The sequence below is a fragment of the Micropterus salmoides genome, unplaced genomic scaffold, assembly GCF_014851395.1.
Source record: "Micropterus salmoides isolate LMB-PRFRI ecotype aquatic unplaced genomic scaffold, ASM1485139v1 Ms_hic_scaffold_14, whole genome shotgun sequence".
Lineage (NCBI taxonomy): Eukaryota > Metazoa > Chordata > Actinopteri > Centrarchiformes > Centrarchidae > Micropterus > Micropterus salmoides.
This window is the reverse complement of record NW_024040485.1, coordinates 30,298,229-30,324,611: the sequence shown is the minus strand read 5'-3', so window position 1 is coordinate 30,324,611 and position 26,383 is coordinate 30,298,229. Positions and strand designations below refer to the sequence as shown.

At 43.0% G+C, this 26,383-nt stretch overlaps 2 protein-coding genes across 2 annotated transcripts; both read left to right on the top strand.

The window, feature by feature from the left end:
* Positions 1 to 222: 222 nt before the first annotated feature.
* Positions 223 to 13,921, top strand: LOC119902643 (deubiquitinating protein VCPIP1-like). Its single transcript, XM_038718976.1, has 3 exons — positions 223 to 2,878; positions 7,142 to 7,228; positions 8,882 to 13,921. Exons 1-3 carry the CDS (start codon positions 223 to 225, stop codon positions 9,679 to 9,681), a joined length of 3,543 nt encoding a protein of 1,180 aa, XP_038574904.1. The 3' UTR covers positions 9,682 to 13,921.
* Positions 13,922 to 17,736: 3,815 nt separating this feature from the next.
* dusp28 (dual specificity phosphatase 28) lies at positions 17,737 to 24,701 on the top strand. Its single transcript, XM_038718975.1, has 3 exons — positions 17,737 to 18,403; positions 19,841 to 20,247; positions 21,958 to 24,701. Exons 2-3 carry the CDS (start codon positions 19,903 to 19,905, stop codon positions 22,060 to 22,062), a joined length of 450 nt encoding a protein of 149 aa, XP_038574903.1. The 5' UTR covers positions 17,737 to 18,403; positions 19,841 to 19,902; the 3' UTR covers positions 22,063 to 24,701.
* The last annotated feature ends 1,682 nt before the right edge of the window (positions 24,702 to 26,383 follow it).

Genomic DNA, 26,383 nt, shown 5'->3' with positions numbered 1-26,383 from the left:
TCAGCACAACTACAAGTCCCACAAGAAGACGTCATGACGTAGTTACGTTTAGCAACGGTCAGTTGCTAAAGAGAAAAAGCAGCCGCTTCCGTGTTGTTCTTGTGTTATTCGGGCAAATATCAAGCGTTAGCAGAGTCTAAGCTCGCCTGACAGCCTCGCCGGAGTGAGACTAACATGGTTTTGTGAAGCTGACAGACAGTTTCAGCTTTTTTTGCACCGGAAATGTCGCTGCTGCAGAGCTCGAAGAAAAAAGACAAGCGTATTTTGTCTGGTACCTGCCCAGACCCGAAATGTCAGGCGAGGCTGTTCTTCCCCGCTTACGGCTCCGTTAGCATCGAGTGCACAGAGTGTGGTCAGCGCCACGAACAGAAGAACCTGTTAAATGTCGAGGAAGTGACTGATCCAGATGTTGTGCTCCACAATCTGCTCAGAAACGCCCTGCTCGGCGTCACCGGGGCCCCGAAGAAAGGCACGGAGCTGGTGAAAGTAATGGGGCTCTCTAATTACCACTGCAAGCTCCTGTCCCCGGTGCTCACCAGGTACGGGATGGATAAACAAACCGGCAAAGCCAAGCTGCTGAGGGACATGAACCAAGGGGAGATGTTTGACTGCTCGCTCCTGGGGGACAGGGCTTTTCTCATCGAGCTGGACCATGTTTCCACCATGGGCTACGGCAAGGACAGGTCAGGGAGCCTCATATACCTCCACGACACCCTGGAGGAGATCAAGAAAGCCAACGGCAACAGGGAGTGCCTCATCCCGGTCCACGTAGATGGAGACGGGCACTGCCTGGTGCACGCTGTGTCCAGGGCGCTGGTGGGCAGAGAACTGTTCTGGCACGCCCTGAGAGAAAACCTGAAACAGAACTTTAAGCAGAACCTGGACCGCTATAAGGCTCTCTTTCAGGATTTTATCGATGCTGCAGAGTGGGAGGACATCATCAATGAGTGCGACCCCCTCTTCATCCCGCCCGAAGGCGTGCCGCTCGGACTACGCAACATCCATATATTCGGCTTAGCCAACGTTCTGCACCGGCCCATAATCCTGCTGGACTCCCTGAGTGGGATGAGGAGCTCTGGCGATTATTCGGCCACCTTCCTGCCGGGGCTGGTGCCCGAGGAGCAGTGCAGCGGGAAAGACGGGAAGCTCAACAAACCCATCTGCATCGCCTGGAGCAGCTCCGGCCGGAACCACTACATCCCCCTGGTGGGAATCAAGAACACTGTGCTGCCCAAGCTGCCGGCCCGCCTGCTGCCCAAGGCGTGGGGCGTTCCTCAGGAGCTCATCAGGAAGTACATCAAGCTGGAACAAGACGGGAGCTGCGTGATCGGCGGCGACCGCAGCTTGCAGGATAAATACCTGATGCGGCTGGTGAACGCCATGGAGGAGGTGTTCATGGAAAAGCACAGCATCCACCCGTCGCTGGTGGCTGACGTGCACCAGTATGTCTACAGACGGACCGGCGTGATCGGCATCCAGCCTGAGGAGGTGACGGAGGCGGCTAAGAAGTCGGTGATGGAGAACCGGCTGCACCGCTGCCTCATCTGCGGCGCCCTCTCTGAGCTCCACGTCCCGCCGGAGTGGCTGGTTCCTGGTGGGAAGCTCTACAACTTGGCCAAGTCCACTCACGGCCAGCTGCGGCAGGACAAGAACTACAGCTTCCCCCTCAACAACGTGGTCTGCTCTTATGACCCCCAGAGGGACGTCCTCACACCAGATTATAAACTGAGCTCCCTCAACACCTGCAACTGGTGTCATGGCACGTCGGTGCGCCACATCCACGGCAACGGGTCCGTGGTGTACCTGGACGGGGACAGAACCAACACCCAGTCCCAGGGAGGGAAATGTGGGTGTGGCTTCAAGCATTTCTGGGATGGGAAGGAGTATGACAACCTCCCGGAGGCCTTCCCCATCACGCTGGAGTGGGGGGGTCGGGTGGTGAGAGAGACAGTATACTGGTTCCAGTATGAGACGGACCCGACTTTAAACAGCAACGTGTATGACGTGGCGATGAAGCTGGTCACCAAGCACTTCCCGGGGGAGTTTGGCAGCGAGATCCTGGTGCAGAAAGTAGTCAACACCATCCTGCATCACACCGCCAAGAAGAACCCGGACGAATACAACCCGGTGTCCATCGACGGGGCTCATGTCCAGCGCCTCACCGACACCGCGGAGACTCAGCAGGTGGCGGACGCGCAGCCGCCCACTAAGATCATCCTGACTGGTCAGAAAGCGAAGACGCTCCACAAAGAGGAGCTGACGATGAGCCGAGCGGAGCGCAGCATCCAGCAGAGCATCAGCGAGCAGGCCCTCGTCACCCAGAAGAGACGGACTGACAAGCTGAAGCAGGAGCAGCAGAAGGGCCACGGCAGGACGTCTTCCCCCGGTGGGTCCCCGGAAACCTCGTCCTCTTCGGCGCCGGTCACGCCCACCAAATCCTCCTCCTCCCCCTCCTCGTCCAACAAGGAGAAGAAGATCCGCGTGACCACCAGTGACGGCAGGCAGGCCATGCTGACCCTGCAGGCCCAGACCACCTTCTCAGAGCTGCAGAGGAGCATCGCCAACCAGTTCGGCGTGCCGCCGCCGCAGCAGTGCATCCGCTACGGCTTCCCGCCCAAAGAGCTGGTCCCGCCGAAGGACGGCGAGGAGAACGAGCCGGTGGCGCTGCAGCACGGCGACAGGGTGACGGTGGAGATACTGAGGGGCCCCGAGGAGAAGAGCCCCGCGGCCTCCATACCCCGAGCCTCCAGCTCGCACTCCGCCCTGCACTCGGTGAAGAGCGAGGACGCCGTGACGTCCGGCAGGATGAGCAACCGGGAACTCCAGGACAACATTGACCTTGAGATGTCCTCCCTCTGTCTCCTAGCAACCTTGATGGGTAAGTGACATGTAGGCCGCCTCCCCCGAGGAACTGAGTTCAGACCTGAGAGCAGATTTCAAGACAAACAGAGTCCCGTTATCCAGCTGCTGTTTGGCAAGTCGGGCTAACGGTTCCTTTCTTTATCATTTTATCGATTCTCCTTTAACTTATCAGTGAAACATTTAGAGGAAACAGTCCGAGGATCCAGTCAAGTGATGTGACACTTAAAAGCTGAAAGCATTTTCACATTGGCTTTTTAAAATATATAAATGTTTGTGTTTAGTGTTTGAGCAGCAGATCAGATTCACGTTTCAGATCTCAGAATAGAAGTTTATGTCATATCTAAGTTTGACTGAGATGTAACATTGACTCAATATTGTGGTTTTCCGACTCAGACTAAAGTTAGTTCAAACCTCCACAGTGACTCTTTGACCGAAACAAGCATTTAAATTAGAACCAAATTTAACTTTTGATACCTCAAAGCTCTCTTTAGCTGTGTCTTTTTTTACATTTTATAGACTAGAAGCTAAATTGATCAGTAAAAGCATCAGTCTCATGTTCTGATGTTTTTCAGCAACATGAGAAGAAAATGTGTTTTTATATCTGAGTGGTAAAGTGGCTGTAAATTACAGGCTGAAGTATTTTAATTGTTGATTAATTTCCAGATCAATGGATTAGTTGCTTGGCTGTAAAATGTCCGTCAGCGTCGACCCAAAGCTGAAAGAAACCAGAAAATATTCACATGTAAGAAGCTGGAATCTGATTTAAAACATTACTCAGACCTATTACATTGATTTTAAAAACAGCTGGCAATTGATTAATTAAATCAATACCTGGTCTGTATTAACAGAAAATAGTTTGCTGGAGCTTTTAAACATTAGTTTTAGTTGAGACACTCGGCTCAGTGGTCACGTTTTGAAGCAGTAGTTCGCAGAGTCGGTTCATTTATTTAAGTCCGTAATAATCAGGTGCTCATATTGACACTGAAACAGGTTTTTGCTTCCTGGCCGCTGAGAGATCCCCTCCTAATGTTCTCTCTCTGTGCTTAAAGTGGATATTCAGAAGTTTATCTGAAGTTAATGTGAGGCATCAGCTGTCTGATTAAATGAAACGGGTATTTTCCAAAGTTTTAGTCAAATTAAATTCAACCTCTGTGTTCCTGCAGCAGATCAACAAGTAAACACTGCACACAAAAAGGGACTTTTTCACTAAAAACACTCTAATATTTTCATACAGGACAAAGAAAAACTATTCAGCTACAAAGTCTTGGCTGTTCCTGTCAAATAAACACATAAATGAAAATGATGTTTATATTAACGTTCTGTTGATCGACTGATCATTTAATCAGCACATCGTTTCAGATCTAAATGAAAATAACCGTTACGTTATTTACTACTTAATATTTCCCTTCCATTTTTTTTCTTCTCACTTAGAGTCTGGACTTAAATTTGTCTTTTCTATAACTGTCTGTCGATCTATTTGTCCAACTCGTCGTGTAAACTTCAGATTAAGAAACACAAAACGAGGACTGTAGATTTAGTCCCTTTTGGTTTAGGAAGATTATGAAGGCTTCTTTAAATGGCCAACATGACCAGGAGGATTATAGTGTGTGTGAAACCTGTTTCAAGTGTTTTAAAAACAGACTTTTTGCAAGTTAACTGGACCAGATGTGTCTTCATTTCAGTTTGCAACATGTGGAGTGAATCCACATCGGTTTAATGTTGAATGTGTTTGCGCTGCCTCTAATCTGATCCGGTTATTTCTCTGTCTGAGCAGCAGAGAGGCTGAGAGGACACTTGTTCCACTCTGCTCACATGCTCGTGTCCAGGTGCACAGCGCACATACGCGCTGCTTTGTGATTGGTCACAGCAGGCAGGTGAATAACAAACTGCAGGCATCGGCTGAGCGGCAGGTGATGCCCATCAGAGCGTCTGTTTCTGATCAGCTGCCCTGAACGCTACCAGAAAGTCTGTGTGTGTGTGTGTGTGTGCTCTCAAAGTGCTGACTCGGGCCTCTCGACCCCTCCCCGTCTCACCTGCCAACAGGGTCAAAGGTCGCGGCTGCGTTCAGATAAACAGATTCGGCCGGCCAACAGTCAGCGTCTGTCGATATTCAGGAAGGTTTCATCTGCAGTCTGAGCTCTGCAGGCCTGACGCTGCACTTCCTGTTAGAGCTCATGTTCAATAATCCTCCGCTCAGCAGACAGCGAGAGTCTTCACTCTCCGCGTCCGTAGAGATGTTCAGACGCCAATATCTGATCTGCCTCGCGCTTCTCGAGCAGGAAATCTTTGCTGCTTGATATGTTTGGACAGAAGATGGATGTTTTATTTTGCAAACGTATGACGTGAGAGATACAAAACACGTGAATGAGTGAAAATGCAGAGTAAAAAAATAAATAAATCACAAAGACGTTTTAATGAGGCCGTATTTATGTTCATTTTCAGGTTCACACTTTTTATTTAGGGCTCCTACTAGAATAGGTTTGCTTTAATGTAAGGCTTCCTGCTCAGCTGGAAACACCGCTGTAGCCGTCACAGGCGTTATGCAAATTTAGCGCGTTACGCAGTGGCGTCGATGAGTAACGGAAGAAACGGCCGAGATACAAACGAGGCAGCGTTTTCTGTTGGAAACTAATCCGTGAGCTTTGTAGCTTTGCAGAGCTTTCACACAAGCGAGTTGTAATGATTTTACCATCACAGCTTTCTTACAGCAGGGACATGTCTCTACAAATACCCAGCGGACGCTGAATTGTCCCCAGAAATAATTGTCAAAACAATTAAATGTAACCATGATGTGCGTCAGTGTTTAGTCCATGTGTTTTACCTCAGTGGTTTGGTCCGCTGCCGACCTTTTTCAGACCTTCAGAGACTTTATTTCTAAAAGTCTCTCCAGCAGCAGTGACATGAAATACCCACCTTTGACCGCGGGGTCTTATTTTTGACGTGGTGACGCCAGTAGACTCACATTAACAACAGCGTGTAGTATCAGAGGAAGTCAGACGGTTTTAGAAAAGACAAGTTTAACTCCAGACCAAATTACTTGGAAGGTAAATATAAAGTACCAAGTGAACGAACGGCTGTTTTCGTTTAGAGCTGAAACGACGTGTTGATCAACAGAAAATCAATTGCCAAAAGATTTTAAACTTTAATTCATCCTTTAAATTTATTTTCCAATTTGCTAAATTTGCTGCTGAGTTGAATGAAAGTAAACTGAGAATCAAAACAAATCTGAAGACGTCACCTTTGACTCTGGGAAACTGTCACCAACATTATTCATTAAAAACATGTCTTTTAATGAAAATAAGAATTTTAATGGAAAAATATTTATTCCCTCTAAAGTCGTATCAGAAGATCAAAAGATATTTTGTCAAAATCATTCAGCATTAGTAGAAAAATGCCAAAATTGTCCCTGGCAGTAATTTGGATCAAAACAATAAAATATCAGCACGGTTGTTCGTCAGAAACTATTCAAACATTAAATTCAGTATTTAAGTAAATTTTCAGGCAAAAATACCAAACCTTTGTTGCTGAATTGTGAGAAATCCGCTGTTTGTCTTTGTATGATGGTTAACTGAATATAAAAACCTTGGCTTGGACTCTTCAGCTGCAATGTTCATTATTTAAAATATGCAGATTATATAACGGAACAAAATGAGAAAACGTTCACACTGCAGAAGCTGGAAAGAGAACAGCTGTCGATGAATTAATCATTTAATCAACGCTTCGATTTAGTTGCAACCCCACTTAATATTTACCTTTTCCCTTCCAAATCATTGGATTAGAGTTAAACTGGTCTAAAACCTTTTTGGCTTTTAACCCCTTTTTAAAAAAGCTATTTCTGTGTCATCACAGGTTGCGTGCGTTTCTGTCAGGTGTGATTAATTTAAGCAGTTCAAAGAATTGTTTGACTTTTTTGTTATTGCAGGGCTGAATAGTCTGAAGTTTTCAACAAAGCAAAGATTAGAGAGAAGTGAGATAAAAAGAAACTTGTGTTGTTTCCCGTCATGTGACCCACTGAGGGGTTGCGACCTTCAGTTTGGGAGGTTTACTCACGGTGGCTGCGTGTGCGTTCACGTGTGCTCACTTTCTGTTTTACTTCCAAATCAGTGGTTTCGCGCTGTTGGAAGTTTGTTTTAAACACGTCCGCCTGGGAGACATTCAATGCTTTAAAACTCAGCTGTCACCTCTGGTTTTATCTAAGGTCGGAACATTTGGGTTTTTCCAGTTTCAGCTGGTTCCTCGCATCATTTTGTGTTGACGCTTTCTCTCTTGTCTGTTCCAGGCGAGGACGTTTGGTCGTACGCAAAGAAGCTGCCGCACTTATTCCAGCAGGGCGGCGTCTTCTACAACATCGTCAAGAAAGACATGGGTACGTTTGTTTGCAGTAAACACCTGGTTTCTATAATGGCGGTTACCGACCTGCCGCATATAAACACGTTTCTGCTGTAACCAGGACCCTGTTAGAATAATCCGGTTTCTTCTCATCCAGATAATTTGGTTCTTTGTTAATCCTGGATGAGGTTATCATGAATAACAGGGCGCTCTTATTTTGAAAAAAAGGGCAACATGAGTAGAGAGTTGAAACCATGATTACTGTGACGATGACATGGACATAAATCTCATTTTATATCATTTTATAAATCTCATAGTTCACACAGTGTGTCCACACTTTGATCACTGTTAAACTTTGAGATATGACCAGTGAGTCATGCAGGTGCATGATGGGTGATGCAGTTCTGATGGTGCAAGAGACGTTTCAGTGATAATCATGCAAGAGATGTCACCAGAGATTTAGTGGTCAACACAATACCAGTGAAACTCTACGATCCATTTCAAGAGCACGGTAAAATACAAAACAATAAATCCCAAGCAAAACAGCTGTGAAAGCTGGGAGAGGATTTTCCAGGACAGATTAGAGGTGTTGTTGTTGTTGTTCGGTTTATCCTGCAGGTAGCTCTTCATTATAAAAGTGTAGCTGTGAAAACTCCTCAAGCGGATCATAGAGATCTGTCAGTAACCTGCACGCTCTCTTCTAAAATCCTAATTACATCGACTCTGTTTCATTGTTGAGCAAACATCTCGGTCGTGATCCAGCCGAGTGTCAACAAGCTGCACTTGCGCTGGTTTGGACTGAAGGACTTGTTTCTATGAAAAATTATAATGTGGAGAACAGAGCCCGGGTTACTGCAGTGCATGTGACTGTTTTCAGTTACCTGTCTAACTGGATTCATGAGTTCCCTTGTGGTTTTGGTAATGTCTGATGACTTGAATGAGTCCTCCGCAGTGACTCTTGCAAAGTTTTTGGTAGAGTCAGAATGTCGCCATCTGCTGGCCGCTTCCCGCTCTTTCATTTTTACAAGAAGGGATCTCTGAGGCCAGCATGGACTCGCACAGAAACTGCCTCAGTGTAACAAAAGTCCCAAACTGAGTGCCTGAGTATTGTTTTAGGAGTGGAAATGTGCGAGTATAAGCACTATATTCAAACCTGCAACGATTATTTTCATTCCGTCGACTAATCTGCTGACTTTTTTTCACTATTAATGGATAAATTGTTTAGTCTATAAAATGTCAAGAAATTGTGAAAAAAAGAAATCTAATTTTTCAAGGTCTTCAAATCTCCAAACCTAAAGACTCTTTATTTACTATCATACATGGCAAAGAAAAACAGCAGTTCCTCACATAGAGCAGCGATGTTTAACATCTTTGCTTAAAAAAATAAATCATTATAGTTATCGTTGCAGCTCTGTTCATGTTCTGTGGTGCTCGGGTGATTTTTCTTCAGTCAAGATTTAGTTTATTTCATATTCTAACGTCTGTAACTTTTAAGGTCTCTTAGTTCAGACCGACTTTTCACATTTAGGTTTAATGGAACGATGGACAGACGACGCTTCAGAAGCTCCCGGCCCTGATCGTTACGTTTGCTTCTTTAACCTCCCTCATCGTTTTTGCTTGATCACTTTCTGCAGTTTTCGCTCAGCTGGATGTTCTGATTGAATTGTGTCTTTGATCCTCTCCCTGTCAGGCCTGATGGACGGGAAGCACTGCACGCTGCCTCATCTGACGGGGAAGACGTTTGTTTATAACGCGGCAGAGGAGCGTCTGGAGCTCTGCGTGGACGCCGCCGGGCACTTCCCCGTCGGCCCTGATGTGGAGGAGCTGGTGAAGGAGGCTCTGGTCCAGCTGCGCTCGGAGGCGGCCACCAGGGGCAGCAGAGAGGGGAGCCCATCCCACGGCGTGCTGCGGCTGGGCAGCGGCGGCGTTGTCCGTAAGAAGGAGCAGCTGCAGAACGTCACCGCCTTCCAGGGTAAAGGCCACTCTCTGGGCAGCTCTGGGGGCTCCTCCCCTCCAGAACACCGGCCTATCACGCGCCAGCACAGCAGCGGCGTGGACCTGAGCGCCAGCGTGTCCCGAGGCCCCCCAGACCTGTCTGATATCCCCGAGGACGCCACCAGGGAGCTGGTCCGCATGGCTCCGGGCTTCGTCACCATGAAGGACGGTCGTGGTCTGGACCCCAGCCTGATGGAGCAGCAGCGGAGGAAGCTGCAGGAGATGGTGTCGTCCATCCAGGCCTCCATGGAGCGCCACCTCAGAGAGCAGCAGCAGCAGAGTGCCGCCGCAGCAGGGGGCGGGGCCAGCCAGGAGCTGACAGGCGGGACGAAGACGGGCGCGGGCCAACCGACGTCTACCGTCGACCACGAACCTCCAGCTGCAGCAGGCGCCACGGCGGCCGGCAAACCGGACAGGAAGGCGGAGGAACTGGAGGAGATGGAGAGTCAGGATGCGGAGCAGAGCAACGCCTTCGAACCCATGGATCACTCCTGATCACTCCTGACCCCCCCCCCCAGCACCGCCCCGCCCCCGACCCCGCCCCCGCCTCGCCGGCACCTTCGGGCCATAACGCCTCAGGTCGGATGCTAAAGCTTTGGTCTTCATCGTGTTTCGTCGTCTTTACCGCATGACTAAAGAGCGAGCCGAGCGTCCTCCTCACCTCTCTGCAGACTCGGGCCGGGACGATAATCCACGAGGCGATATATTGAGACGCCCTCTGCGATACATCTCTCACAGTAACATCCCACTTCTGCCGCTGCGTGTGTGTTGAAACTCTATGCACTGTGGCACACGCTCTCTCACCTCAGCTGTCCACTCCACTCAGTAAATAATAAACACAACACATGATTGATTCCTGCTTTTCAGAGAGATCATTTTGCCTTTGTAGGAAACGTTTTGCTCTTCGGTTGACGATGTATCGTAAACGACTGTCTCGCAATTTATCGCAGAGTCGGATCGTCAGGATTGTATCTCTTATCCCTGCGATTCCCACCTGCGGACGTCTGGACTCGCACCGTAATCCGGGGCTGTGAAAAGCGCTCGGGTTCACGCGTAGGACGCGTTCCTGTAGATAGAAGAAGAGTCTTAATCTGCCACCGAGAGGAGAGCTGCTGGACGCGCGGCAGCGTAATGTCCTGCAGACATGCTTCCTTCAAAGTGCTGCTCTGAAAAGTGCACCGGCCTCTGTTCGCATCGACGCCTTCGTTGCCAAAACCTGCTCGTCCGCCGTCCATCTGTCTGTCTGAGGACTGCGAGGATCTGTGTTCGCTCGCCCGCCTGATTTACATTTAGCGTTCTTGTTTTCCACGACACGGTGTGGGATTTGATGTGAAGCACCAGAACCCAGCTTCAGACCAGCCTGCGCCACCTGCAGGAAAAGAGTGTTAACGGTTTGTTTTTTATTTAAACCTCTGAAGTGTTAGTTTAGTTGACTGCAGTGTAACGTCGCGTATCGGCAAGAAGTCCGTAAAGAATATTTGATGTTGTTTAGAAAGCGTTTGTCCAGCAGACTGTAAAAAGTCCTGGGAAGTAGTGGCCACAACCAAATTTAAATTTCCTTATGAAAAGTATTTGATAATATATTTTATGTATAAAAAAAAAAAAAAAAAGAATACTGTCTGATATATAATATATATATTTATATATATATATATATCATGGTTTTGCTACTGACAGTATTAATCAGGCTGTAGCTGTAGGTTGACTTAGTTCTGTTATTTTCAATATCTGAACTATAAACTTACAGGTTGAGTGTTAATCTGCAGAACAGAAGACTATTTCTGCAGATTATTATTACCACGAAGACACATTTGTCTGACGGTCAAGTGCCTGAAAACGCTTCATGTGTCGCCCACTTCACACACGTTTAGAGGGAAGTTCCACTTTGAGTGCAGGTGAGTGTGACACATAACAAACACAAGCAAAACTTTAAAGAAACTTTTGTCGAAAACACTCGTCGCCTGCAGGTGGTCCTGCCTCTGCTCCGCCTGGGTTTCTTCCTGTAAATTAAAAGAGTGCGTACATTTAAACAGCTTCTCATTTTAACGAGGGAAAACAAATATGACCTCGGGCGTGGATGCACGTTTAAAGCTCTAAGCGAGCTGTTGGGAGATGTTGAATGCCAACACAATAATAATAACGTTCGGCCTTTTGTTGAGTTTATTTTAGAATTTGGGAGAGAAAACTCCAGCTTTCAGGAAACAAACTATAAGAAACTGGAGGAAAACATTTATTTTCTAAGCAACCAAAGCTTAAAGGTGCAAAACTGCAGGCGTGTCTGAATCTGTTTAAGTGAATTAAAGAAGCCAGATCCACGAGGTGCTTCACATCGAAAACCCAGAACACGAGTGGATCAGTCGTTTCACTCACTCAGTGCCCAAATATCAAAATGCTAAGGTTTCTTTAGTCGAGGACAACCCGTCATTTCTTTTTTCTTCTACTTTTACTGTAAATGCAAGCAGCTACAAAGCTTTTGAAGTCAGTGGGAGGTCGCAGGGTGATTTAATGATTACGTGTGATTTCTCTGTGGGACACGAGCTTCACCAGGTTTCTTCTTTTTCTTTGCTCTGAAGCTGCGGCCACATCCCCCCCCCCCGCTCAGCAACACTGCCCTGCACACACGCCTGAATGCTGATCACAGAGTGTTGGACTGTGTGAGAGTGAACGTGATGGTGAAACCCGCTAGAATAATAACTTGGTGTGTCCGTGTTTCTCTGCAGAAGTGAACAGGGGAATATCTGCAGCACTGAGGGTGTCATGTGACCGTACCTTTACCTGTCATTGGTTCATTGGCTTCATGTTTAATAACCTCCCATTTAAAAAGAAAAAAAGAAGAAGCGGCCAAAGATGAACAAGGTTCAAGTTTAAACACAGGGTGTGGAGCTGAGAGGAGTCTTCTATGCAAAAAGAAATTTTCACCAAACTTCCAAAAATCAGAGCAGAGAGGTTGGACGTTAAATATCCACAGAAATAAAAAATGAAGACTCTTCTCTTTGGTTGTCACGCTGCCGAGCGGCTGCAGACGTCTTTGCAAGCATCTCGTCACAGTTTAAAGCTCCAACACGTTGCTTCACTTTGAGCTCATGAGCAGCTTTTCTTCATCATTTTGGACTTTATTGTTTACATTTATACTCGTCACATAAATAAGCTAACGCAGGAACACGTAGCAGACTACACCGTGCGGCCAAAAGTATGTGGACAGCCCTGTAGTGCACATTCCCTCGGGTGCTCGTGACTCACAGGGTGTGTCCAAATTCTTTGGGGGGGGGGGGTGTTTTGCAGCAGGATAAAAGAGTCTTTGTCTTCGTTAATGCACTTAGTGTAGGTTTTATTAAACTCAATTTTCATACTCTATTTTTATTCTTGGTTTCTGCCAACGACTAACAACACTTTGAAACACTCAGTTTTTAAAATATCTGTTTTCTACGAGGACGGTCAGCTTGCTCTTTGTCAGCGTTTGACTTTTTCGATGTAATGAACGAGACATTTTGAGAGTTCTTGGGAGGCAGAAACGTGTTTTTGATTCTGCACGTGGTTAAGAAACGCGTGCATGCGTTTTGTTTTTGCACTGATTTTTTATTTTTATTTTTTATTCTCGAGGGAAACAGCAGCTTAAATCCACGATTCATTAAACCCAGATATCCAAACGAGACGGCGGAAGAGGCTGAGCGGAAATCAGCTGTGGGTGGTTGATGAGGATACCTCCTGAAGTTGTGATGCTTATAAAGACCTCTGCAGCTGTTCTCCCAGCATCCTTTGTGCACAACGATCCCTTTTTGGGAAATGCGCTCGCTCTTCTTCTTGCTGAGGGTTAGATGTTGTCTCGGGTTAGCTTAGCTTAGCATAAAGACTGGAACCAGGGGGAAACAGCTAGCCCAGCTTTGTTAAAACAAACCGTGCTGCACTACAGACTTTATGCTAAGCTAAGCTGCGAGCAGTAGCTACATATGTAGTACACACAGGCGTATTTCCCAAAATGTTGAACTGTTCCTTTAAAGACTGAAAGCTAGTTTACATTTTTGTTGCCAACAAAATGTTTTCCATCTCCACGTTGCTGTAGGAACGACGTGGTGTTTCGTCAGGCCTTAAAATCGGTTTATTTTACAGTGAGGATCAGTTTGTTTGATGTTTTACTGTTTTTACCTCAAACTCCTTTAATTTTAACTTGTTTGACCCTAAAAATCTTTTATTTTGACCTTTTTTTTGTTGTTGTTTTGTGTTTTTTTTTTTTTTGACGAGTCTCAAAATGTGAAGCGCGGTCTTTTTGTTTTTCGGCTCTCTTTGAGGTTTTATTTTTAGCCGTTGAGGTGAACAAATGTGAGAATCAGCACTTTGATTGAGGTAAAAAACTAAATAAAGAGGGAATGTTAGCGTAGCATGCTCATATTAGCTGCACCTGAATCATCATCATCGTCATCAGCCGGAGAGGAAAGCGGTCGCTCGCTCGGACGAATCAAAAGGAAGGAAAGTTCGCTCGGATGACACTGCTGTAACAGATATGAAGTTTTTCTTTGCTGTACTAATGACATGAATTGTAATCCAGTTGTATAATAGTATATATTGTAGTATATTTGGACCTGTACATAAACGACAGAAACACAGATTCACTTCTCTTTTTTTTTGTTTGTTAACTTCTCTCTGGTTTGCTAATAAAATGTTGATGATACACGGCTTCGACATCGCTGTTTGCATGTGTGATGACTTTTCAACCCTGACAATAAAATCACTTCCTTCACTTGTTTTTGTATTTTGTCGTCACTGACAGATTTTTCCGTTTGTCTTTTCCATGTTTGTACATCAGTGTCGTCCATTTTCTGACCGTGTCGGTTTCAGTTTAAGTGTCAAAGTATTGCTGGGCGATGACAATAAATTACTGTCATCAAAAGAATGTGTTCACATATAGTTCAAAATGCTATTTGATGCTTTGAATATTGGATTTTTTATGTGATTTTTGCATATATTAGATGCATATGAATCAAAGGATGCCCAATGATTTATATACAGTGGGTACGGAAAGTATTCAGACCCCTTTAAATTTTTCACTCTTTGTTTCATTGCAGCCATTTTCCAAAAATCAAAAGAGTTCATTTTATTTCTCAGTAATGTACACTCAGCACCCCATCTTGACAGAAAAAAACAAATGTAGAAATTTTTGCAAATTTATTAAAAAAGAAAAACTGAAATATCACATGGTCATAAGTATTCAGACCCTTTGCTCAGTATTTAGTAGAAGCACCCTTTTGATCTAATACAGCCATGAGTCGTTTTGGGAAAGATGCAACAAGTTTTTCACATCTGGATTTGGGTATCCTCTGCCATTCCTCCTTGCAGATCCTCTCCAGTTCTGTCAGGTTGGATGGTAAACGTTGGTGGACAGCCATTTTCAGGTCTCTCCAGAGATGCTCAATTGGGTTTAAGTCAGGGCTCTGGCTGGGCCATTCAAGAACAGCCACGGAGTTGTTGTGAAGCCACTCCTTCGTTATTTTAGCGGTGTGCTTAGGGTCATTGTCTTGTTGGAAGGTAAACCTTCGGCCCAGTCTGAGGTCCAGAGCACTCTGGAAAAGGTTTTCGTCCAGGATATCCCTGTACTTGGCCGCATTCATCTTTCCCTCGATTGCAACCAGTCGTCCTGTCCCTGCAGCTGAAAAACACCCCCACAGCATGATGCTGCCACCACCATGCTTCACTGTTGAGACTGTATTGGACAGGTGATGAGCAGTGCCTGGTTTTCTCCACACATACCGCTTAGAATTAAGGCCAAAAAGTTCTATCTTGGTCTCATCAGACCAGAGGATCTTATTTATCACCATCTTGGAGTCTTCAGGTGTTTTTTAGCAAACTCCATGCGGGCTTTCATGTGTCTTGCACTGAGGAGAGGCTTCCGTCGGGCCACTCTGCCATAAAGCCCCGACTGGTGGATTGCTGCAGTGATGGTTGACTTACTACAACTTTCTCCCATCTCCCGACTGCATCTCTGGAGCTCAGCCACAGTGACCTTTGGGTTCTTCTTTACCTCTCTCACCAAGGCTCTTCTCCCCCGATAGCTCAGTTTGCTCTAGGAAGGGTTCTGGTCGTCCCAAACGTCTTCCATTTGAGGATTATGGAGGCCACTGTGCTCTTAGGAACCTTAAGTGCAGCAGAAATGTTTTTGTAACCTTGGCCAGATCTGTGCCTTGCCACAATTCTGTCTCTGAGCTCTTCAGGCAGTTCCTTTGACCTCATGATTCTCATTTGCTCTGACATGCACTGTGAGCTGTAAGGTCTTATATAGACAGGTGTGTGGCTTTCCTAATCAAGTCCAATCAGTATAATCAAACACAGCTGGACTCAAATGAAGGTGTAGAACCATCTCAAGGATGATCAGAAGAAATAGACAGCACCTGAGTTAAATACGAGTGTCACGGCAAAGGGTCTGAATACTTATGACCATGTGAGATTTAAGTTTTTCTTTTTTAATAAATTTGCAAAAATTTCTACATTTCTGTTTTTTTCTGTCAAGATGGGTGCTGAGTGTACATTACTGAGAAATAAAATTAACTTTTTTGATTTTTGGAAAATGGCTGCAATGAAACAAAGAGTGAAAAATTTAAAGGGGTCTGAATACTTTCCGTACCCACTGTATATCTGTGCCGTGCTGCTAATGCTAACTGTTGATACCTAAACAACAGCAGTCAAACTGCATGTTGAAATTAACTAAAGTTAATTACAGTTCTTTAAAAAAAAGCTCTGTGTTCCTGTCAGGATTGTTTGTTCCAGATGCTTTTAAAATCTAAACTTTTATCATTTCTTTGATATATATATATATATAATTCAAACAGGAACCACCACAGGACTATGTTATATTTTGACACAAATTAATGTAATGGTTGCCCCATAGGGAAATGTAATAAACAAAAAAATATTTAAATAAATAGAAAAATTAAATAAACATCAATGAAAAACATTTAAGTAAAAAAAAAAAAAAACATTACAACACATGAAAATCTGGTTAAAAGTTTGTGAAGGAAGATTAATTTAAATAAATTCTACTTTATAAATTTTTATTCCTGATCATTAGTAATCGGGTCACAGAACACAGCGAAACACCTGAAACGTTTCCCGCCGCTGTGTCTCACAAACCTGCAACCATCCTCTGGCCACATATTTCATTTAAGTACACTGAACGACTGAATCAAACAGCTGAGTGCTTTAACTTTGTAAAACCAAAGAAATGAGGGATGACGAGTATTTAACTACAACCTGTGGAGGAAACAACACTGACAGACACTTCACCTGCTGTGGCTAATTCTGCTCAGGGCCGTTTCCAGGCTCTTGACACATGGGGGCCTTTGCCCAGCCCAGAAAACTTTCATGTTTTCATCTGTTTTCCAGCTTCAGAGCGTCCTGGAGCAGAGAGACGGTCAAACAGAGGGGTATCTCTGAGCGAGGACACAGAGCGACAGCTGCGTCATGTTATTCTCTCGCTACTTTGAGGCCACTGTTAACCGTTTCTGTAGCAAATACACTGACGGACAACATTTATATTTAAATGTTTTGATTACAATTTCGCTGGGGACAATTCAGTGGTCACTGACAAGCCCTGAAGCTGTGAGCAATGCTCTCTCTCTCTCTCTCTCTAAATGCAGGCAGGCTGAGTAAGCACGTGAACTTCAAACAAAATCTAGTAACATTACTGCGAGTAGCCTCCGTTCTTTCAGGCCGCGTCATGAGGATTATTGCATTTTAATATGGAAAATAATTTTGTTGCTGTTGTTGAGCTACATTCAGAAAAATGACCTGGCGACCCCGATAATTCTGCTAACCGTGCTAACCTACTGTAGAACTGACTGTTGGAGAGACCTCAAAGTCTACCTGCTAAATTACTTTCAAGGTTTTTACTTTTTATTGTCATTAGTATCAGTTTTGAGAATCGATTAATTAAATAATGAAGCAAAACAATTGTCTCCAATGAGAGGATCCTCAGCTTTTCTCTGACAGCAAACTTGTTTTATTAATTATTATAAACTGAATTTAATTTTTCGGGCTGTTGATGAATATATATAAGTTCTGGAAACTTGTGGTGGACAATTTTTCATTCCTTCTTCAGATCTGAGGTTTACCTGATCTGTCTGGAATTTTTTATTTTCACGTCAATTTACTATAAAAATTCTGTCAAAACATAAAAGATTGACTCGGTGTCAGGATGGAAAACATTGATCATTTTGAAGCAGACTATATTTTATCATTAAACCTGCAGGAAATCTCTGAGATGGTCGGCAGTATCATAATTATGGGGAAATATCATGTTCATGTATGCAAATGGCAAAAGCAGAAACCCTCGTTGATTTGTTTCAGGAATGAATAAAAGTTTTATTTCTCTTCTCTACAAGTATTGTCGGATACCCAGGGCATTAAAAAGCGCCGCCAAGGGGTCTTGACCGAGTGTCCATATGTGAAGACTCATGAGTGAGAATGTGTTGCTCATAACGACACATAACAGAGTCGGGGATAATCTTTTTTTATGTTTTGTATTTCTGAAAACAAAAACAAAATGTGCCACTGCACTCCTGCCGCACCCGCCACGTGCGAAGTCGATTGGATGAACGGTTCTTGACATAACCGAAATAAAAACAGACGCACGTCTGGCTCTCAGCTCCAAGCCCTCGGTTCCGACTGAAGATGTAAATCTGAACAGATTTATAGTTTTTATATAGTTTAATTTCCTCATACTGCTGCTGCACAATCAAACAACCAGGAGGAAATAGTGCATTTGTTGTGGTCTATTTTCAGCAGCGGATGAATCCACATGTGGTGCTACACAAACAATGTGACCCGAGCGCAGCAGTGGGGCTCACTGGTGGGTTTAATAGTTTCTGTGGCTCAGAGGAGACATCAGCATGTTGTGTTGTCTACCACTGGAGGGCGCTGTACCCGGGAACACGTTACTGTCCTCACCGTTTTCCACCTGTTCATGTTTCACTCGTCAGTCATGAATCTGAGCAGCTTTAGGACCCAGAGCAGAGCAGCTGTCAGAGTCGTCCGTGCTGTAAATATAGCAGCGTGTGTGTGTTTGGATCGGAGCAGTTGGGGGTCATGAGGAGACCTGAACAGACCGGATCAACCTGACCGGCTCCGTCCTCAGTCTGCAGGACCAGAAACAGGAAACACCTTCCTCTAAAACCCAGAGAGAGAGAGAGAGAGAGAGAGAGTTGACCTGAAGATCAGCTGGCAGCTGCTGGTGAGTCTGTCTGTCCTTGTGAGGGGGTGAGGCGTTCACTGACCGCCGCCTCTGTAGGTTCACTGTAGATTTGTTCTTCATAGTAGGCACGAATGTTTGATTCATAATGTTATGTATATTTGATCCTGATCTTTATTGCTTTGTGTGTTTAAAAGCTAAAATGAGTAAAACATTTTTTAGAAAGAGCAAGAAAAAGCACAAACACATTTCTTTGATCCATTTAAAAGGTAAGGAGCATTTTACAGTCTCAGGTTGCTTCAGGTGAGACGCTGAAATGTGGTCCAGAGAGTCCCGTTAGAGTCACAGATCGAGGAGTCTGAAGGTTTGTCCAAACGCCACCTCACAGCACAGAGCTTTATAATACTGAGAGAGAAGATTTTACAGCTCTGAAAAATGTCATGGTGGATATAATTTTATCTTGAGGTAAAGAGCAGAGACTTGTTCATGTTAAAAAAGATAATCTACCAGGGATGTGCACTCACAGGACTGTCTAATGCAGCACCTCGCAGGATGATGTCACACTGCCTTACAGCAAAAGTTTGGTTTAGTGATTTTAGAGGTTTATTTTTGCATATGTCTGTTTTCATGGTCAGTTTGACCAAAATTCCAAAAAACCATCAGATGACAGGAGAGAGAGTCTAATAAAAGCTTGAATGGTTAAATTTATTTATCCATAAAAACATGCAAACAGAACTCTGATCCTGTTAGAGCCTGTCCGAGATGGGATCTTTAAGACTAATACCGATTTTTATTTTTGAGGATTATAAAATCCGATATTCCAAATGATCGCCAGATATTCTTCTCTTTTTTTTAACATGAACAAAGATTAATCCTAACGTGTTCTGTAGTTATGAGACCTCACCAAGATAACATGATATAATGCAGTTTAAAAAGATATGTAAAATGTGTTTTGTGTGTTGCCAACAAGGGGAGTTGCCGAGCGCCCTCTGGTGGACAAACGATGCAACAACAACACTCGTAACATGATTGAAGAATCCGTTTTCTGTCTCTGTTTCTTTTTTAATTGTTATTTGTTCAATAATAAAACAGTTAAAAACATTAACAGAATTGTCCAAACAGCTCAAAGTAAACTACGATTAAAATTAAATAAAATCTTTACGTCTTCCTTACAAAGTTGCATCTGCTGTTGGATAAAAGAGTGAGAGAACCTACTTTTTAGTCTGGATCTTAAAATCTAAAAAGAAATAAATTCACACTGATATTAAATTGCAAAGAAAACTTAACATTTATTTTTACCTGAGAAAAGAAACAGACATATTTACAGTGCAGTGAAGTGCACATGCTGAGTTCTGAATAAAGTAACTTTATAAAAAAATGTAATCAGGTTGATCAACCCTTTAATTAGTAACTGATTGTCTCAGCAGTAGATGTTCCTACTGTCAAGTAAAAAGCTCACCTGCTTCTCTGTCTGACCAGGTGGCAGATACCTGTGGACGTCAGCGCCTGAGTAAGGAAGCCTGTGAGGGTCAGTTCTCAGGATGCTGCAGCTGTGTAAAGTCACCAAGGCCGTGTTCATCAGTAACGCCCGCTCGGCCTGCAGCGACGAGCTCATCCAGCAGGAGGCCGTGACGCTCTGCATCAACGTGTCCAAGCAGCAGCCGTTTCCCTCCGCCGGCGTCAAGAAGCTGCAGGTCCCGGTCTACGACGACCCGTGCGAGGACCTGTACAGCCACTTCGACCGCTGCGCCGACGCCATCCAGAAGGAGGCGAACCGCGGGGGACGCTGCGTCGTCTACTGCAAGAACGGCCGCAGCCGCTCCGCCACCATCTGCATCGCCTACCTGATGAAGCACCGCAAACTGACTCTGGCGGAAGCAGTGCAGGTGAGCCAGGTGGAGGTCACACCTGCGGGTAACACTCGGCGAGGCGACACCTGAGAGTCTCCTCTGTCCACCAACCACAGATGTTTAAACCTCCTCCATGTTTGTTTACCATGCTTTGGGTTTTTCACCAGTCAGTAAACAAAATGAAGTGTGATCCAAATATGTTTAACAAAATGTTCATCTTTGCAGAGTAAAATGTTTCTGGAGGGGAACTTTAATTGGAAAATACGAGTCTTCAAATTAAGGCGATCTTTAGACGAGACGTCTTTTTTTTACATTCACAAATTTTCATTCAGTCATGTTATGACTCACCGATAATCGTGAGTCATTATCGGTAAACGATTCACTTTCACTAAAAAACATATTAAAATCGTGACGATGTGACGTTTGTTCCAAACAAACACGTTTCCTTACATGTGCAGAACAGGATGTTCAGGCGCCTCTGCAGCACATATTTTACCTTCATCATTGAACTGCAGCTTCTGGGATTTGGATATTGTGATTTTGAAAGTATTTCGATGACTTGAGCAGCTCTCATATGCAGTAATAACACGGGTGTCACTAAGGAGAGCTGCCGACCTTTAGGCGACACAGATCCGGCTCCAGCAGCTACAGATTGTTACGATCCGCTCAGAACATCTTGAATGTTTTTCAGACTTTTCTGCAAATTTTGCTGTTTTTGTAAACTTTTATAACTTTTATTCAGATCAGAGAAAAGAAAAATCAGCACGTCAGCACTCGGCTGTTAAATGTCGGGAGCTGCAGGTGCAGAGATCCAACGACCCACAGAAACGTGTAAAACCTGCTGTTTCTAAATACATACTTTAATTTAGCAGAACGATGAGAGATCAGTAGAACATTTGAAGGTGTCTCACTGTTCTCTGATCTGCTGTTCAAAGCTCAGAAACAACAGACTGTTTGATCTGAAACAGCAAGTCTGCTGAAACTGAAGCTTGTTTTCAGGTCGCGTATCGATTGCCAAGGTGCCCTGGAGCGGCACGCTGACAGCAGCTGCTCAGTGGGTCTGTATTTATGCTCCAAATTAGTGATAGACAGATTAATCTGGCCGATATCTGGCATTTTGAGACAATCGGCATCGGCTGATACCCGCAGTCACAAGGCTGATATATCATCCTAAATGTCAGCAGATGTGGTTTAACAGCATGACTGGCTAGTGTTGATATCAGCATTAAATATCCTGCTCTCTAAATATCGACATCAGTCAGAGAAAAACAGGTATCGATCGACCATTTCTCAAAATTACCAAATGTTTGACTTGTGGTTTTTGTAATATTTTTGATTTCCCTTCATGAGTCCTCCTGTAGCTGCATGTTTTATATTCTGTCTGAGCTTCTGCATGTTTCAGTTAATGTTAAAATAATGCAGCATTCAGTGCATATTCCTGTTAACATTAATATTTTGTTGCCTTGTATGTTTTGTGTTGTGACTAGTGTAGTATAAACATGTTTTTTTTCACTAACATTAATATTCTCATTACTTTTTATTTCTTATTTTTCCTGCATGTTTAATCTTACATTCTCAGTGACTGTGGAACATCTGTCCAGGATTACAGAAGAAGAACAGTAACTTTATTTATTAATGTGCAACCTGAATACATTTCCTCAAAATAACAACTTCATTACCGAGTTTAAGAACATTCATTAACAAACATTCAGTATCTCAACACTTGTTGCCGTTTTCTTTCCCCAGAAGGTGAAGACGGCTCGTCACGTGATCGATCCGAACCCCGGCTTCCTGTCTCAGCTGCAGCGGTACGAGCAGGAGCTGAAGAAGAGACGAGGAGAGACGGACTGACGGACACAAACCAGACAGCCGGCAGGTGAACGACGTCCTCTCCGTCCACCTTCACTCTGTCTGTTCTGACTGAATGGACACGAAAACCCAGACAGACACAAACTACTTAAATTCACTTCTTTTAATGGGTTTGAAAATAAAAATATTTAACAAAACATTATATAATAAGTAGAGAGTTGCAGCTACTTCACATAAATCAGAAACAGTTAAAAGGCCGAATTCTGTGAAATAACTCAAATAGACTGAAAAGAAAAGAGACAATAACTCTTCAAATAATAACTTTATTCGCACAGCACTTTTATTTACATGATTACAAAGTGATTAAACATAAAATAAAAAGACAGTGTCCGTAAATAAAAAACAGAAAAGTAAAATAATATCTGTGAGATTTTAAAATGTGTGTTTTTATCTGATGTTTAAATAAATGTAAACAGTAGTTTATTCTACAGTTTGGGTGCCATGACAGTAACATGTAAACTTAAAACTGGTTTCCATAAGTGCTCAGTAGGTCAGAATTATTATCCTCTCCACACGCGTAGTGTTATTGCAAGTAGTTCAGGAGTATTTCTAATCAATAATCAGTTTCAACAACAAGCAGCTGAAGTGAAAATAAGTCAAACTCCGATCTCATCATTCTGACTTTTGCTGCATCATAAGTGTCCTAATGTCGTAATTAGATTAGAGATTAAGATTTTTAATCAGTCACCGAGGCCTCAGCTGATTTAATGAGCCGGTGATGTCATGCTTGTGATCGCTCAGGTGCAAACATCTCAGACCTCCTCCGAGTCTCTGCGGGTTCAGGAGCAGCACAGATGCATCCGAACTATCAGTGTGACGCTAAATAAACTGGTGTCAATAAAACCAGGTCCCAGATTACAGCGTAACACCTGGTGTCTGGTAAATTATCGAAGCTTTGTTCTTAAAAACGAGAGACAGAAGTCAGAATTATGAGATGAAGTGTTTTTTTATTTTGGTGAACGCTCTTCTGTAGAAACACGACAGCTGGACTGATGTTACAACCTGAAACAGCTGCAGCCTCCAAACACTGAAGCTCCTGATTCAGAACTAATCAAATCAGTAAGATAAGATGATCAAAGTTTAACTGGGAGACAGTTAAACTACAAAGAACAGTGCACTCTGTTGTACAGTGGTGTTTATTTTAATTTTACTGATTAATATTAATTATTTACATTAAAATGAAACCTTTTCTGTTCATCTTTACTGATATAAAGACCGAGGAGGGAGCTAGTGTTGTAGCTTTTGCCAGATTGATGGATACGATGTGAAAACGGACAGAAAAACGTTCAGTTTTTACTTTTATGACATCTATCGACCCGAATCTGTGAAACATCAACTTTTCTTTGTGAATCTACAGAACTGGCTCGACTATAAACCTTGAATCTGTGGCTCCTCCTGAGCTGCATCTGTGTAAAACATTGTGATTGCAGTTCCACCTTCTACCTCTAGATGGAAGCATTTCCATAGAAAATAATAATGCAGTATATTTAGAGTACATATAGAGAGAGAGAGAGAGAGAGAGAGAGAGCTCCTGCATGAACTGGAACCATCTGAACCATGAAGAAATGTGGTCAGCTCAAACAGCTTTTACAAATCTCCACAAAAAGAAACCAAACAGTAAAACGTCCTGATTCTGAGATGTAACGTCAAATAAAAGCAGATTATTAACAAAGGCCACTTCACGTAAAAGTACTGCATTCAAAACTTTAAGTAAAAGTATTATCAGCTAAATGTACTTATAGTGTGAAAGTAAAATGTCAGTGTTTCCTTATTGTATCTGATGTTTGTGTAACGTTGAGCTGATTTTAACTCCTTTATATCCTGTTGGGTAGTTTTATCTGCAGCAATGCATCATGGTCTAAAACGATTGTGTGACGATTTTCTACTTAATCTAAGAGGGATTTAAATAGTTAATTTAGCTTAAAGGACAATTTCTGTCTTTTTAAACCACCGGCGTCTTCCTGCAACAACTCCAGTGAGAATTGTCTATTTAAAAACCTATTTTTAGCTTTTGGTAATGATGAATTTTAAACAATTTCATCAGCCAGAATAAGTGAAAACTCTGGAGTGGGTAAACAGGATATTTGGCTCTGAAATGACCGACAGCCGAAACCTTTTAAAATAAAATGATGGCACTTTTTGTACCAAGTGTGGATTCAGTTATGAGTTCCAGTTCATGCTCTTTGATGCTTCTTTAGTTTTAGAAGTTAACTTAATTCAACATACTATATAAACGATCAACACTAATAAGCCTTCAAATGTCTTAAACTGCGCTGCACTTAGTAAATTAAACAAAGCTCAGGTTAAAATAGTTAGAAACGTTATTGTTAAGTGTATTTGTAGTAAACTAATGCAGCATAAAGTTACTGCAGGAACAAATGTGTTGATACATGAACTGTGTGTGTGTTTGTGAATCTCAGGTGTGTCTTCTTCATGTTGTGGTGCTGCCATTTAGAGCTGGATTAAAAGCAACAAATAATTAGACCAATGTCGTTTATAAACCACATCACACCTCTAAGTGTTTCAGTGAGGATGTGATGATTAAATTTAAGCACATGTGGACACATCGGGCCTTTAAGACTCTGCTGCTGTAAACATAAAATAAAGTTATGTGTTCATCAGCTGTGTGTACTTTTGTGAAGTTAACTTTTTGGTTAAATCATTTATGAGACTGACATCAGACCAGATGTCCTTACAGTTGAGGGTTCCAGAAACTACAGTAATGCGATCAAGTCCTACATCGCCTGCTATCCCATAATGCTTTAAGAGGTGATTCTTAAATAAGAATGGCTGAACTTTGCGTGGAGTTTCAACACGCTCTGGTTGAAGCAGGCTGAGGCCGACCGCTGATTTACACCTTCAACACGTTGGATTAAAGGATGTTAGATACGCATCAGTTTGAATCAGTACAGCTGGCTGTAAGAGCCAGCTCACATCTCGCTCATGCTTCATGTGTTTTTCTCCAGTTTTACTCTGTAACTACAGTTATTATGTTTTGGGCTCTACACCTCGGTACTGTGGTTCAACACTTCCTGTGTTTGTACTGAAGCAGGGAACCCTCAGGATTCTCAAAGTTAAATTTAAGACCTTTTTAATGAAGTTTAATACCAACTTCACTGCCGTTTAATGGAAAATCTATATGAATTTTAAGCTGGAGAAAATTATTATTTACAAAGTTACCTGAATTTAATAGGACATTTTATTATATATATATATTTATTATATATATATATATATTATAACATTCATATTTAACAAACTATAGCTTTTTGGGGTGTGTTTGTACTTTGATAACATACAATGTGAATCAAGGACGTCACTTTGTGCTGAAAAGTGGTGGGGACATAGGGGTTCAGATTAGGGGTGTGACGGTACACTTAGCTCACATGCACGATGCACAATATTGGGTTCACGAGAACAAGACAAGAAGATATTTTAACACTATTTTGATGAAATATTCAATGCTGAAATATATATATGGGAGGTCTGGGGTCAACCCCTAGAAAATTTTGAGCACTAAAACCTTAATTTCCTGCATTCTGGAGACATTGTCTTTATTTATATAAAGTTAAACAGAAAATTCAGGTGACAATTCAAACAATATAATGCAGTAATCAGCAGCTGTTTTTTTAGCTTAAATTACTTTTTTTCGACATTTTGCGCATTTGTTTCTTCTATATTTACATTGTATTGCTTTACATGGTTTTCTTATTTTGCAAATAAACCTTTTTCTTTCTCAAAAATTTTCATTAGTTTTTTTAACATTTCTTGTTGCAAGCCATTTTTCAGAACATATTTAACAAATGTTTTTTTAAAAAGTGATGGAAACATGTCCTCAGCAGCGTCCCCAGTGTAACTGATACCTATGAATGAAATGAACACAATATTTGTTGCACTAAGAACTCTTATGTTGTGAAACCAAAAATACAAAATAAATTGTGCAGTTTGAGTTGTTACAATTAGTTAAATTAGTTACACCTTGGCCAGATGAGGTAATGTAATGTAATCTGCCAATTGTTTCAGTGATTATTCTTTCTGTTTTTGCATCTAAAGGCTGCTTGAAATACAGTATTATATAGTATTTGCTTGAAGGCAGCGGGGATAAGGAGTTGGGCTCCGGTTTGTTTTTTTCCTCGTCCCTGTGATCGGCCCATCTGGGTGATGTAAGTTTAATTTCCCATAACGTTAACCTTCATAGTACTGAGACTGCTCTGATCAAGGTCACCAATGATTTACTGCTTGCAGCTGACTCAGGCATGTGCTCTATTTTAATTCTTCTTGACCTCAGCTCAGCTTTTGATAG

What these genes read in the sequence shown, in the direction of transcription:
- LOC119902643 (XM_038718976.1), top strand. Translation starts at nt 223, where the DNA reads ATGTCGCTGCTGCAGAGCTCGAAGAAAAAAGACAAGCGTATTTTGTCT. An exon ending in TCTCCTAGCAACCTTGATGG is followed by an intron (nt 2,879 to 7,141) that starts GTAAGTGACATG and finishes TGTCTGTTCCAG; the next exon opens with GCGAGGACGTTTGGTCGTAC. An exon ending in CATCGTCAAGAAAGACATGG is followed by an intron (nt 7,229 to 8,881) that starts GTACGTTTGTTT and finishes TCTCCCTGTCAG; the next exon opens with GCCTGATGGACGGGAAGCAC.
- dusp28 (XM_038718975.1), top strand. Translation starts at nt 19,903, where the DNA reads ATGCTGCAGCTGTGTAAAGTCACCAAGGCCGTGTTCATCAGTAACGCC. An exon ending in CTCTGGCGGAAGCAGTGCAG is followed by an intron (nt 20,248 to 21,957) that starts GTGAGCCAGGTG and finishes TTCTTTCCCCAG; the next exon opens with AAGGTGAAGACGGCTCGTCA.